The 14,506-nt window shown below is 40.7% G+C and overlaps 3 protein-coding genes across 3 annotated transcripts; 2 read left to right on the top strand and 1 right to left on the bottom strand.

Annotated features, from left to right (window-relative positions):
* The first annotated feature begins 566 nt into the window (after nt 1–566).
* LOC116200908 (VAMP-like protein YKT61) lies at nt 567–3,275 on the top strand. The gene is made up of 6 exons (XM_031531881.1): nt 567–998; nt 1,191–1,288; nt 1,427–1,531; nt 1,641–1,706; nt 1,895–1,981; nt 2,874–3,275. Exons 1-6 carry the CDS (start codon nt 806–808, stop codon nt 2,922–2,924), a joined length of 600 nt encoding a protein of 199 aa, XP_031387741.1. The 5' UTR covers nt 567–805; the 3' UTR covers nt 2,925–3,275.
* Nucleotides 3,276–3,689: 414 nt separating this feature from the next.
* LOC116200907 (calmodulin-binding protein 60 E) lies at nt 3,690–7,056 on the top strand. Its single transcript, XM_031531880.1, has 7 exons — nt 3,690–4,158; nt 4,647–4,722; nt 4,841–4,902; nt 4,989–5,482; nt 5,739–5,899; nt 5,996–6,199; nt 6,283–7,056. Exons 1-7 carry the CDS (start codon nt 4,046–4,048, stop codon nt 6,934–6,936), a joined length of 1,764 nt encoding a protein of 587 aa, XP_031387740.1. The 5' UTR covers nt 3,690–4,045; the 3' UTR covers nt 6,937–7,056.
* Nucleotides 7,057–7,129: 73 nt separating this feature from the next.
* On the bottom strand, nt 7,130–11,357 carry LOC116200906 (two-component response regulator ARR12). The gene is made up of 6 exons (XM_031531879.1): nt 10,756–11,357; nt 10,096–10,248; nt 9,450–9,854; nt 9,296–9,372; nt 7,588–8,793; nt 7,130–7,496 (listed from the first exon to the last, which is right to left on the bottom strand). The coding sequence occupies exons 1-6, from the start codon at nt 10,904–10,906 to the stop codon at nt 7,425–7,427; spliced, it is 2,064 nt and encodes a 687-aa protein (XP_031387739.1). The 5' UTR covers nt 10,907–11,357; the 3' UTR covers nt 7,130–7,424.
* Between the last annotated feature and the right edge of the window lie 3,149 nt (nt 11,358–14,506).

Here is a 14,506-nt window from a genome sequence, read left to right as displayed (position 1 = left end):
ATATATTTTGGATGATTTCTGTAAAATTATTGTATTGAGATATTCCACCAAAAAAATTTATTAGAATAAGATAGTTATACCAAGATATATGATGAGATATGGCATTTTCCAGGCGCAATGATTGATTCCTGAAGAAGGAATATACCATTGCAAAATTGTTTCACCTCAATTAAATGGTCTTCATCCATTTAAAGTAAAAGGAAAATTAAGGTTCTTCTCAAACTCAAAGTCAAAGTTACTTAAAATTTATAGTATTTAATGGCTGATCCATCATGTAATTACTTGGCAAGTCAAAGAAAACAGAATTCAGAAGCTTATTATGTAATAAATAGATCAGGCAAGTCTTGGTATTACGACTCGAAGTAGACAAGTCTCGGAATTATGATTTGGGGTAGGCTCTTAATTATGCATATAAGCTTATTAGCAAAAAGGCTTATGCAATAGAATTTTCCCAATGCGTGAAATGTAAAGGAGTCGATCGTATGCCGCAACGCAACCGTGGAATTTGCCAAAGTCATCATATTCCGTTTTCACAGAAAAAGCTATAAAAAAAAAGGGGGGGGGGGGGGGGGGGGGGGGGGGGTTAGAAGGACCAGTGTCGGCGAGCGAATTTGTTGGCGCCAGCGAAGCTTCTCTTCTCCGGATCAATCAACCATCCGCCACCGCCTGAAGACCCGAACCCAAACGCCCACCTCTCTCTCTCTCTCTCTCCCTCTCTCTACCCCCGTTGTTTGATCAAATTGCCTATCAGTCCCATCCATTCGGAGTAGAGGAGAAGCATCTACATCATTCTAGGGAAGGAGAGATGAAGATCACGGCGCTATTGGTTATCAAGTGCGGCCCTGAGGGGTCCGATCCGGTGATCCTTGCCAACGCCACCGACGTCAGCCACTTCGGCTACTTCCAGCGCTCCAGCGTCCGCGAATTCATCGTCTTCGTCTCCCGCACCGTTGCCAAGCGCACCCCTCCCTCCCAGCGCCAGTCCGTCCAGCACGAAGGTCGGTACCCCTCATCTCCCTCCATTTTCTGTTTTCTTTGCCTACGCTTCTGAGTTTGCCGCGGGATCCTGTCGTGCAGAGTTTTTCTCATATGTGGTTTGATTAATTGGCTTATGCTGCCTCTGTCGATCGGAGTGTTGTTTGACTGTACTTGTGCTTTTCCCCTTTCCTTTTTCTTCCTCTGTTGTATAGAATACAAGGTGCACGCCTACAACAGAAATGGCCTTTGCGCTTTGGGTTTCATGGATGATCATTACCCCGTCCGAAGTGCATTTTCCCTCCTAAACCTGGTAAACCGCAACTTCATGCACTGAGCACCCTGCCGTCAAAACTGTGATTCATTTTGTCGTTAGTTTCAGCTGTGCTTTTGGATTTGGAGTTGCAGTGCTGAGGTCGATGTATTGTTCTATACTGTATGTGTCACGCAGGTGCTGGATGAGTATCAGAAGAATTTTGGTGATTCGTGGAGGACTGTTCAGACAGATAGTACTCAGCCATGGCCATATCTCAATGAAGCTCTGACTAAATTTCAGGTGATGACAGCTTCTCTGTTGTGTATCCACGATTCGACAAATTCTGATTGTGAGAGTTCTGGAACACTATCTTCATTCTGCTTATTTTCCTATTCTAATTTATCCTCAGGACCCCGCCGAGGCTGATAAGTTGTTGAAGATTCAGAGGGAGTTGGATGAAACAAAAATTATACTCGTAAGTGTTAACTCCACTTGCTATGACTCTTTCATTTTGGCAACTGTCAATGGAGGGCCGAGGGCATTGAATTCGTGATAGCTGATGGCTTGTGACTATTGATTCAATGACTTCGTAGACGCCCGGAAAAGGTCATATCCGACATTCATCTTGATATTGATGAGCTTTCGTTTTGTTGCTTAATGTAGCACAAGACTATCGACAGTGTGCTTGCACGTGGTGAGAAGCTGGACAGTCTTGTTGAAAAGAGTTCAGATCTCAGCGCAGCATCACAGGTACCTTTCTATGTACTTCATTACCTAATTAATTCCCATTCAAGAAGTTATACAATCTAAACAGAGCCATGTGGATCTCTTTATTTGATTTCTGTAGCACTATTAACTTGGGATGCCTTATAAGCTCCATTCTGTATGATCAAAAGATTGGGTGGCATAACTCTTAAAGCTTATTTGATGAAATCATATTTGATTTGGTCAAACTTTGTGTGGGAAAAGAAGAACCAAGAGAAAGGGGGCAAGGTAGAGGGTGGGGTTAGTTTATGAGATGTCAAAATATCATCAAAACTCAATTTAGTAAACCAACATTTTTTACTTGATCAGTTCTTCAAAATTTTTACTGATCAACGAACTCAAAAACTTAGTTTCAGATTTTTACCTATCCTCTCCATACCTCTCTCCCTCCTACTAATTTGAAACTAAGTTTCTGAGTTCGTAATAGGTACAGCTGAAATAAACACAAACTTCGAGTATGGGTATTTGCAGAGTCTCCAGGGCACAGTTTTTTGGGCTATCTCCAGGGCACATTTCATAAGTGGGTTAATGAGACTCCTATCTGCGACTATTGAAGTTTTCCTTCACTTTTAGTTTACTGAGCACACGTTTCAAGGACTGCTATCAGATTTAACCTTTTCTTTTTCACCGATCAAAACGAAAAATCGGATTAGTTTTCACTTAATTTATAATGGGAGTAAGGGGGTAGCTTTTCAATATGTGTTTGCTTTAATACTTAAATGCATTTTATCTCTGCTTGTGAAGTGTGAACCATTTTGTTTCATCTGCAAATGATCAGATCAGGCATGTCAGCAATATCACGACTGTAATTTTGGAATATATATGAGTCTAAGAATTGATGCAAAGGGTCGCTAACATGATTCTTTGGTTTTGGCAGATGTTTTACAAGCAAGCCAAGAAGACCAACCAATGTTGTACCCTACTGTAGCCTGTTTTAATATGCTCCTAGAAGACTCATGACGCGACGCGACGTGATGATGATGATGATGATGATATTGGATGTATACCACTTATCGATTTGTTTGCTCGGCTTGAAATGCTACAAGTTTTCCAGTGGCACAATTCCTCTCTTGTCCCAAAAGTTGGGGAAGTTGAATAGTGACAATAGTAATGTTCGTGTTACACTGTCGAATAGTATCCTATTCAACAGGGTTCTCATCTCTTTAATCTGATGTTCTGTATCCATGCGGCGATGAGTGTGTCCTGTATGGATATTTGGAGCCTGCCATTCTTGGGATAACAAAAAATTGAGAGTTTAATTTATTTCGAGATGTAGTGACAATGGTTTTTTAGCTATCGACAAAGAGGAGTCCAAGCCCGACGATGCACAACGAATAATGTATCTATCATTCACTGTGTGGAATGCCAACGTGACGTCTGTCTGAAAGCTTAGAGCAGTAAAGCTAAGGGAAAATGACGATTGGAAGTATGCGGGGCTCGGCGAGGTCCCTTCCGTTGACTCTTTTTTTTTTTTTCCCTGTAGCTTTAAGAAAACACTCAAAAAGACGAATAGATCACCGAATGGATATATATATATATATATATATATATATTTATATATAAACGCTTGAAGTAAAATGGAAAACGCGGTTTCAGCTTCAAAGTTCAATTCATGGACGCTATCAGACACAGCTGTGACCTTTCAATTATGTCAAATTATTATACTTATATATTAAGTCTGTCTGCCCCCTCATTATAATAATTACAATAATATGTAATTTATGTATATGTCGTAAACAATTGTAGGCAAATGTCAGATCCCTGACAGAAACAAAGAAATGTTATTGTAGATCCAATCGAAGAGCTTCCCAAATGCTCGCAATGAAATGCAGCCTTGTGGATCAGTTTCCTCGACACGAACATAGGTCTTCCTACTCTCACCTGAAAGATCTTTGCTCCCTGCTCCTCGACTGTTTGTTTCCGTGAAGCTTCGGCCATGGACATTTGAGAGGACTTCGTTGGGTTTCTATATCCGGAAAGGGTCGAGAAAAAGATAACACACGCGCACACAGGGATATATATAGTCGAGGTTTCGGTTAGTTCCAGTGCATGGAAAGCTCGTGGTACAAGAAGAGAGGGCTTGAGCCGGACCCTGATGAGGATGGACCCAGAGCAGCTCACTTAACAGAGTCGAAGAGGCCGAAGCTCCCCGCTTTAGCAAGGTCAGCCCGGTTTGTTGCAGTAGTTTTGTTTGCTTTTGGTTGGCAAGTCCTTGTTAAGTGTTGTACTTCTAATTGATTATGATCTTCAGTTAGTGATTTTAAGTAGGGTACTTAGCTACTACTTCACGGCGGTTTGGACTTCCTAATATTATCTAATAGAGTGCGATGGAATTGCTTCTTAGTTTCCAAAGTTGCATTTTCATGTCAGCTAAGGCCTTTAATCATCGCCGCTGTCGCTGTGTGAATTGGTTCCTGCAGCAGAAGTATAAAACTGCTTTACCTGTCTAATCGAGATATCCGTATTTTGTGCTTTCATCGGATGATTGATATGCCCTTCGAAAATAAAGTAATACTGCATGGAAAGACGGAATTCTTACTCTTACATGTGATTATGAACTAGTTTTAAGGCTTCAGGATGTTGTCATTTTCGTTTCAGAGACTTTTGTTTTCAGTTGCTTCATGAACTTATTGATTCATGCCACATGCAGTGTCGTTGTAGAAGCGTTGAGGGTGGACAGCTTGCAGAGGCTCTGCTCCTCACTGGAACCTCTCTTTCGCCGAATCGTAAGACATCATATAAGCTTCCAGTTTAATCTTGAGTTTTGGCATTCAATCTCCTTGCATCTGTTATCTGGGCCTTCTCTTGTAACTTCCCCGATTTATATTTCTCGGAAAATAATAGGTGAGTGAAGAAGTCGAACGAGCACTCACAAGGCTTGGTCATACTAATAAGCTTTCTACAAGGTACTATTTGTAAAGTCACTACGCACCTTGGTGATTTTAATGAAAGCTGTAGATTTCCTGACCAGTTAATGCATTATTATGAGCAGGACAAGCCCGCCAAGAATAAAATGCAGAGAAGGCAGTAATTTACGCCTGGAGTTCAGGACCAGAATGCCGCCTCAGCTATTCACTGGCGGGAAAGTCGTGGGAGAACAAGGAGCAGCAATCCACGTCGTATTGGTGGACCTAGACACGGGCCTCTTGGTACAGAATGGACCTGAATCTGCGGCAAGGCTTGATGTCACGGTTCTTGAGGGGGACTTTAATGAAGAGCCACACGATGATCGGGCCAAAGAGGAATTTGAAAGTCATGAGGTTAAGGCGCGTGATGGGAAAAGGCCGCTTTTGACCGGGGATCTTCAGGTGACACTGAAGGGAGGAATTGGAACTTTAGGAGAGGTTAGTTTTACCGACAATTCAAGCTGGATTAGGAGCAGGAAGTTCAGGCTTGGGGTAAAAGTTGCCCCGGGATACCATGAAGGGGTTCGGATTCGTGAGGCTAAAACCGAGGCTTTTGCTGTTAAAGACCACAGAGGAGAATGTGAGTCACCAACAGTTTTTTCATCTGTCTTCTCATTCGATTGCGTTATAAATACAACTTTGGAAGTAATGGTCAACTTACAAAAGACTACAACTGGAAACCCCTGGACTATGATTAGTTCTCCACTTCCTTACCCTTCAAAACGCATGTTTCCAGCAGAAGATTGTCCCCGATTTCAAGAACAAGTTTATTGTCTGAGCAGATGATGTCTGCCGAGATCTTCCTGTTAAGAAATTAAGATGATTGTGTTTTGCAGTGTATAAGAAGCATTATCCACCAGCTCTGCACGATGAAGTTTGGAGGCTTGATCGAATAGCAAAGGACGGAGCTCTGCACAAGAAACTGGTTCTGGCCCAAATCATCACAGTTGAAGATTTTCTCCGGCTTCTCATGAGGGATCCTCAGAAACTACGTAGTGTGCGTCGATAACTTCCTTCATACAAGTCTCTCTTTAAAATCCATCAACTATGGTTCCCTCATACTTACTTTTTGCTCATCTGTATCTCCTTGTAGATCCTTGGGAGCGGAATGTCCAACAGAATGTGGGAGAACACAGTTGAGCATGCAAAGACGTGTGTTTTGGGCGGGAAACTCTTTATTTACTACACTGATCTGAATCATAGCACCGGCGTAGTATTCAATGATATTTACGAGCTCAGAGGCCTCCTCTCCAACGGGCAATTCCTATCTCTCGAATCACTCGACCACACACAGAAGGTCGGATATATTCTGCATGAATTGAAAGCATCAACTGTTGCTTCTTATTCTCTGCACCGTCTCAATCTTGTTCTGCTCTGCAGCTCTCAGTGGACTTGCTCGTGAAGAGAGCTTATGAGGATTGGGACCGAGTTGTGGAGTACGACGGGAAAGTCCTGAGTTCCTTGGCTCATATCAAAAAGAAGTCAACCAAGTCTCTTGCCCCCTCGATTCCTGAGAATTCATCAGAAAACAGGCATCATCGTCAGTTCATAACTCTTGAAAAAAACCCAGATTCCCAACCTGATGCTATCCCTCCATCCGTACAGCATTCAATCGGGCGCCAGTTCATTCGGCCTGATCCCACTTCAGCTCTAATGCCGAGACACTCACAAATAGGACCTCTTGACAGCTCTGGTTACTTCAGAGACTGTTCTCAGGCTCAGAATGTACAGTGTCCAGAGGATTTTTTTACAGAGGAAGTTCGGGTTCGAAGCAATGAGATGCTTCAAAGTGATGATATGCAGAGGCTGCTGCAAAGCTTTACAATGGGTTATTACTCGGAAGAGAACGGCTTCTCTTACACTGTCCCATACGCAAGTTCAATGCATCAGGCAATTGCTACTGAGAACGGTCGCGGGTCCGGAAAAGCTGTGGTGGGCTGGCTTAAGCTAAAGGCTGCTCTACGGTGGGGAATATTCGTAAGGAAAAAAGCTGCTGAGAGAAGAGCTCAGCTTGTTGAGCTACATGATTATTAAGATTTCACGCTTTCAGCCGTCTTTTAACGTTTTTCTTCAAATTCGTACTTCTTTGTTCTTTGCAATGTTCAAATCAAAATGAAGGATGAAAATAATATGCATGATTCCGGGTCAGTTTCATCAACTTATTACAGCACACACTGTCATGCTTTCAACCAAAAAACAGAAAGACGATACGTATAAACAAAGAACAGAGGCAAGAGGAATTTTCCCAGAGTCTGATATTTATAAACATCTCATCGTACCTTAGGAAACAAGGAAAAGAAGATGACAGCTACTAGAAGGATTATGCGAGGAAGGAGCACGTTATTAGCAGAACTTCATAGCAGACTAGACAAGTCTAGACAATGAATTAGGATGAGGAGAAAGAACAGAACTACTTCCTAACAGGGGGATGGAAACAACTAAAATTACACAAATGGTACACACTTCTCGGTTTCTCCGAGAACTAGCAGCAGCAGCAGCAGCAGGGCAAAAATTATAAGACTTCAAATGCATGAACCGAGGGGATAAGGATCAAACCCCAAGTCTCCATCCAGCAGACTTCCATCATTATGTTCCTGAAATTGATAAAAGGAGACTCGATCAACACATGATAAAGAGAAAAAAGCACACCAGACCTCATAGGAAATGAGATATTGGAGAAATTACCCGTTTGATCATTGCATTCATCAGCTCATCTAATGGTTCAAAGGGACTTTGAAAGAAGTCATCGTGCGTCTTTGTTTGGTCCGACAGATAATTCTCAGAAGACCTTGTGTTGGAGTCCAAGGAAGATATTTCACCTTTTGACTGCGGAATATTAGCCGGAACAACAGCAGAATTTGATTGTCCAATCAGAGGAGCATCAGAACTTCTACTGCAGAAGGCAGTCTCCTGGTGGTGCACTTTCTGGCCAACAAAACCACTAGCAGGAATTAAAGAATTCATTGCGCCAAAACCTTGTCCATAGCTGCTGACATTCTGAACAGTACTGTTATTATTACTGATCAGACCCCCTTGACAAGGAACCCCCCGTCTCGAATCATCCAAGACCCCAGATACTGCACTTGGAGACGAGAAATCTATCTGGCTGTCTCGAACATGAGAAGTGGTCGATGAGAAATTTCCATTTGGAGGCAGTTGGAAGTTATTAAGAGGTTCACTCAAGGGCATATGATTATTTATAGACGAGAACTTGGAATTCTGGGCTGTCCCACCGTGCCAGCTGTCATTACATCGACTCTGATCTATGAAACCAGAACTGCTGGGACCCAGATCCACCGGCTGTGAATGCAATGGCCCTACTTGAACAGAAGGCTTGATTCTGTTATTCTGTAAGAGCAAATGGTTGCTCGAGACAATGGATAATGAGTTGTTGCTAGAGCTACTTGCAGCCATAAGCGGGTCAGTGATTTTATTGGATACTCTAAGAGCCATTGGGTCCACCACATTGAGCTCTCGCACAGCCCCGACAACCTTGCTCTGTGGCTGCAGCTGATTGACCTCCAATGTAGATGGGATACCCTGGAATAGTGTCGAGCTTGGGTTGATAGCCCCCTGAGACTGGAGATGCCCCATGAAATGAGCCGAGCCTCCCGAGTTGTGAGAGTGAGTTGGCTGTAGAAGCCCTGTAGAGGAAATTCCACGAAAGCCCAAGCCTGCGGGAGTGTTCAATCTACCCAGCATTCCACCAGGTGGATATGAGGATAGAGACGTAGCCGAAAGCCTTCCGGGCCCAGTCAAACCTCGAAAGTCTCCATATCCGTCAGGTGAGCCATAACGCATATATGACGGGTCTTTGCTCCCCAAGGCAGCAACTAAATTTGCTTGTTGACTGGCCGCATTATGGATTCTTTTCAGGTATAGCCGATATTTCTGCAGCAAAATAACGAGAATCATCTTAAGTTTGAAGATTGCTAAGTTCCATGGTCCACTATGGATCACAATTTAAAATACCGGTAAAAAATCCTCTTCTAGGAATATCACAATATTATGGCCAAGAAAAAGGAATGGCCCAATATTATAGCTGATATTTCTGCAGCAAAATAACGAAAAATCATCTTAAGTTTGAGGACTGCTAAGTTCCATGGTCACTATGCATCGTAATTTAAAATACTGATAAAAATCCTCTTCTAGGAATATCCCAATATTATGGCCAAAGAAAAGGAATAACCCGATCTTCTCTTCATCTTAAGAATAACTGATCTGCAACTGGAACTAGATATAACATACATTTTTCTATGTCAAGAATCAAGACCAAATCCCTGTTTAGAGTGCTTCTTAAGATAATAGGTCTTAAAGTCACAGACTCATAAGAGTCAAGGGAGAATGATGTTGCATAAATAACGTACACCAGAACAAGAAAAGGATGCCCTACTTGAAGATGACTTGCCACATTTTCCCTTGTGAGGCCTTCAACATTCATCAGATCAAGAATTTTCTTTGGAACAGCCTCTGAGAAATAATAAGTAACCATTAGCTAAACAAGAAGATCATGGAAGCGAAAGAAGCAAAGGAAAGATTACACTCACTCTCAAGTCCCAATTGGTTGACAGCGGCAACAAACTTCCTGTGCAGGTCCACGGACCAAACAACCCGCGGCTTCTTCTGGGACGAAGAGTCCTCATTCTCACGCCCATTTTCTTCACCCTCATCATCCTCTTCTTCATCGTGGTCGCTCCTCTTTCGATTGACTTTCCCATTCAAGTCCGAATTAGTTCCAACTGATGCTCCCTGCCCAACTTCCCCAGTTCCACTATGAGCTCTATCCCCACTCGAAGACTTGTTCTGATCCTTGGGCTCAATTTTTTTTCTCCTAACAACATGCTGCCATATGTTTTTGAGCTCCTCAACTCTAACGGGCTTATTCAAGTAATCGACGGCACCATGAGTGACACCCTTCTTAACAAGCTCATAATCACTATGAGCAGACAACACTGAAATATAACAAAAGCAAGTTTAGACTCCATGCCCAAGCAGTGGACTAGCAAAAAACGCTTGGGAGTATTACAGTACTCCACCAGTCTGAATTTGATTTTTCGTTTTACAGTAATGAGCAAACTGAGGAAAGCAATAAACAGAAGAGGAGAAATCTCGAAGGCGTGTCCCAGACGAAATCAAATTGCAAACTACTGCCAAGGGCCATTCCATTAAACAGGAGAGAAGTTTAGAGTTTACTGATGACAGGGATGTCCATTTCAAGACCGACGAGCTCAAGAAGCTTAAATCCATCCATGTCGGGCATGTTCACATCGCTAATAACCAAATCAAACTCGTCCCTCTTTTCCCTCAACATTTTCAGGGCCATGACTGCCTGATTCGTCGTCGTAACTGCAGAGTTATCATAAATCGCAAAGAGATAAGATGGTAATCACAGAGGATTTGGGGGCAAAACTGAGCAGGGCTAGCAGTAGGCAACAGAGATCTCAAGATTTTTTTTTATTTTTTTAAAAAATTTTATGATAATAGAAACATAATCCAGAAGACAGACCATCCATGGATAGAGTGCGGCACAGCGCAGCTAGAAATTAGAGGCAAACAAGGTTGGTCAGTCATACAAGGTAAATACAATACCAGGTTCATATAAAATTAACGGGTCAATCACAATTCAAACCTATGTTCCCAAAAAAAAAAAAAAAAAAGACTAGATTGAAGCTTATAAAAAGGACTTATTATACTCCCATATTTAACTAAATCACACTCTGCAACCGGGAATTGAATGTTATTGCTAAGTCACCCGACTCAACTTCAAATACACTTCATAAAACAGCTGAAAGTTACAGCTGAGAGAACAATTTGGACTCCTAAGAAAACATAGGAGAGGGAGATGAATCAGACCGTGATACTTGCAGTATCTGAGCAGATTATCCAGAATCTTGAGGCAAGTAGGGTCATCGTCCACGGCTAAGACCCTCATGCCCACAGGGAACATGTCTCTGCTGCCCTCTTCTCCACCCAAGAGACCACCTTTCCTGCTCTCAACGGTCATCCTTGATGAACCCCCGCGAGGACCCAAATGAAGAATCAGCCCCAGAAGCAGGCTGTTTTGGAGGGTCAAAGGAGTGAGAAACCGGTTCGGAAGGAATGAAGGATTTGAAGTGATTCAACAGAGAGGAGAGGAGGGATCAAAAGGGGAGAAAGGCACCAGAAAGTGGTCTCTTAAGAGAGATGGAGAGAGAGAGAGAGAGAGAAAAAGCTGAACAGAAGGACAATGATGGCGATGGAGAGAAGTAGAGAACAGAGAGAGAGAGAGAGGGAAGAAGGCTGATGGGCGTTCTACCAATAACAAAAAGGAGAGATTTTTTTTTCCCCTAATAATAAGTGAAATGAAAAGAAGAGAACGCACTCTCTCTCTCCTTCTGCTCTTCTTCTTCTTCTTCTCCTTCTTCTTCTCCTTCTTCTGGGTATTTGTTTTGTCTTTAGCTTTTCATATTGAGAAGATAGAAAGAGAAATTATTTGCCTTTTATATTATGCCAATGGCTGTCATGTACTTCCTTTTTCTGTTTTTTTTTTTTTTTTACTTTTTACAACTCTCTCCTCTTCCCTTTTGTTTATTTATTTATTTACTTATATAAAATCTGTAACTTCAGAGCTCAGAGAGAGAGAGAGCACAGGGGGAGCATAGGAGGAGGAGGAGGAGGAAGAAGAAGAAGATGAAGGTATGGACAGACTGATTGATACACACTCCATCAGAACCGTCCACCGCTGGTCAATGGTCATCGATCAAGTCTCGGTTCTGCACATCTCAGCCGTCCGTTTGTAAGACTAAATTAATATGACTACCTCTCCTGACCGTGGAAATGGAAATTTAATTCTGCATAAAAAATTTTGGTTGATCGTTTTCCTCGTCAAAACTTACCCTCATAAATTCCGTTTGGTTAGAAAATCTTTGCGGATCGACTTTCCATTATATTTATCACTATCATAATAGCATGTACAAAAAGTAAACTGTCCATAATTTTGACTCAACTATAAACGAAAATTTGCTATCATCCAAAAAAAAACAAAAAAAGAAAGAAAATTACGTGATAATTCTATGGGGGAGTCATATATCAAAACAAGCTTCCCAAACATGAACAGCGCATTCCATTGTAAATTTTGTATTCACGTGGTTTTCCAAGAAAATAATGCATAATTGAGAAAGCAATTTTATGTGCCAAGTTGGGACATATCATGCACGTTCTTTTCCTTATTCAGTTCTCCAGTGAGAACTTTGGTGCAACAAGGAGTTCGCGAATGCATGACAACGTGGAAAAATGTTGCAAGATGTGCATGTTGACGGCGCGAAGACTTCACTTTATAAACGATGTTATAAGTGATATGATTGAGGGTCGAGTCCACTAAGAGATGATCAATACCATCACGCTACACTACCTTATAAATTGAAAAAATAATAATAATAAAAGAAAAAGGAAAGAATATAAATTATGTTGGAATTAATTCATCAGAAGATGTGCCACAAGATTTTGGCAATTAAAGGATATCCTTTAATATTAAATGCCGATCACATTCAAAAATTAAAAATGAAAATTTCCCATTCTTAGGGGGACTATTTATGGCTTCCAGCCAAAATTTTACCTTTCGCATATTTACAATTAGTGACCCTGATTTGGACTCAATTAAGGCATAGCATAGCATAGCATAGCATTTATATGGCAATTCCCTTCTTCTTCTTTTTTTAAAATCTCAACTCACATATTTATCCAGCTTTACCAAATTAGACTAATTAGTTATTCCCACCAAGCAGGAGAACCAGTTCTTGGACCAATTTTTGTCCTACCTATAAAAAACAACTATATAACACGAGCCCTCTTCCTTTGCTAAACTAAGCTACAAGTGATATATCGGGCTTATGACTATTAATATTCGCGTTACGAGATTATATGTACTCATACTCTTATCAAGTAATTTAAAAAAATATATATGAAACAAATTATTATTTTTAAGTAATTTAAACAAATAAGTTGCCAGATGCCAGAATTCATTGGCCGGTCCGGTCCGGTCGTGCTGAAGCCCCCCTGCACTGCCACGCTTCGTGTTTCTATTGGGCCTTGGTGGAGCCTAAAGGTAAAGTGGGACCCGCTGGCGGAGATTCCGCCGGTTTGGCTCAGAAAGAGAGAGATGCGGCCTTTTGTCCTTCTGATAAACGAATCGCCCGTCGCATGATTTATGGTAGAGGGACACGTGGGGACCACTGAGGCGTGCTTGCATTTGAGTTCTTCTTGCTCCTTGCCGCACCTTATTATACCCGGATTATTACCCAATATCCCTCCATCCATGTTTTCTTTTGACTTTTCCTTTTTTAATCCTTATTTAAGATAAGATTGCCAAAAACTTATATAATAAGACTTCTTTTCTATATAATTGTATACTATATAATTTTAAGTAGTTATTCATATCTAAATATTTTTTACATGGTCCCTATTAAAAGTATCTCGCTTAATGGTTGGAACTATACTTTACTTGAACTTATTGTATATATTAGGCTAGATCTATTGTTACGGGATGACGGTGAAGGTGAATATAATCCTTCCTTTAGGCTTTGTTTGTTCTTTGAATAGAATATCTTATTCAATCCAATTCAACTCTATTATTCACAAATTCAACGAAACAATCATTACTTTTTTATATTTTTCTCCAACTTAAAAATAAATTCTCTTGCGTATTTTTTTAATAATTTTTTATAATAATTAACTGTCCATCTACTTTCACATCCTTATACGTAACAATTTTTTAATAATAAATTTATCACTATTTTCACACATATATATATACATACATATATATATTCTCACACATCAACATATTTGTCGATATTTACAATTATTACACAAAATCAAATTGAGTTGGATCATTATCTAACACGAAAACCAAAAGTAAGCTTCTATATCTTGGAGAACTACTGAGTATGAAAGGAACTAAATTCAACATCAGAATCAAAGATTTGGAAGAGGGGAGGGAAGCATGCTGTCAAGTGGTCTCCTTTGGCACATACAAAATTTCCACTTGATGTTAACTTGCGATGACATAAGCTAGATTGAGCTCTTCTGTTTCTGATGATGAGAGAGCATCAATCAACAATTTCAATTTCATATACACATTACATCTATCTATAGGAAATGATGCATAATATCATCACCATAGATGTATTGATTATTATCCGATTTTCAATATTTTCTCTTCGGATATTACACTTCTATAATTTTTTTTAAATATAAATTTGGTAATTCTTGATCGACAGGGGCAACGATGATTTGTACATGGTGGATATGTGTGATCTTTACTATAGAGGCACAATAACACTTACAAATGATGATATGCAAAGCACCATGAATGACTCCAAGCGAGACTTTGTGGATTCGAAGGTTTTATTATTAATTAAAAGTGCTGGAATCATCGTATGCATGGTTGGCATATGAAGCAACTCTCTTATTTAATAATTTAGTCTACCCTGGCAATGTCTACAAGCTAGGTCACATATTGCACGTTAACTTAAAGCAATGAGTTAATTAAGACCTATAATATATATGCGTTCCAAGATTCATGGGGGATTCTCGGCCTCTAATGAAAATTGAAGATGACGCTGTA

Source organism: Punica granatum, chromosome 3, assembly GCF_007655135.1.
Source record: "Punica granatum isolate Tunisia-2019 chromosome 3, ASM765513v2, whole genome shotgun sequence".
Taxonomy (NCBI): Eukaryota; Viridiplantae; Streptophyta; class Magnoliopsida; order Myrtales; family Lythraceae; genus Punica; species Punica granatum.
Note: the sequence above shows the minus strand (reverse complement) of the source record. Positions and strands in the feature narration are given on the sequence as shown.

Coding starts and splice junctions, on each gene's coding strand:
- LOC116200908 (XM_031531881.1), top strand. CDS start 806: ATGAAGATCACGGCGCTATTGGTTATCAAGTGCGGCCCTGAGGGGTCC. Junction 999..1,190: donor CCAGTCCGTCCAGCACGAAG/GTCGGTACCCCT, acceptor TCTGTTGTATAG/AATACAAGGTGCACGCCTAC. Junction 1,289..1,426: donor CATTTTCCCTCCTAAACCTG/GTAAACCGCAAC, acceptor TGTGTCACGCAG/GTGCTGGATGAGTATCAGAA.
- LOC116200907 (XM_031531880.1), top strand. CDS start 4,046: ATGGAAAGCTCGTGGTACAAGAAGAGAGGGCTTGAGCCGGACCCTGAT. Junction 4,723..4,840: donor AACCTCTCTTTCGCCGAATC/GTAAGACATCAT, acceptor GGAAAATAATAG/GTGAGTGAAGAAGTCGAACG. Junction 6,200..6,282: donor CACTCGACCACACACAGAAG/GTCGGATATATT, acceptor TCTGCTCTGCAG/CTCTCAGTGGACTTGCTCGT.
- LOC116200906 (XM_031531879.1), bottom strand. CDS start 10,906: ATGACCGTTGAGAGCAGGAAAGGTGGTCTCTTGGGTGGAGAAGAGGGC. Junction 9,373..9,449: donor CAACCAATTGGGACTTGAGA/GTGAGTGTAATC, acceptor ATTATTTCTCAG/AGGCTGTTCCAAAGAAAATT. Junction 8,794..9,295: donor ATGTGGCAAGTCATCTTCAA/GTAGGGCATCCT, acceptor ATTTTGCTGCAG/AAATATCGGCTATACCTGAA.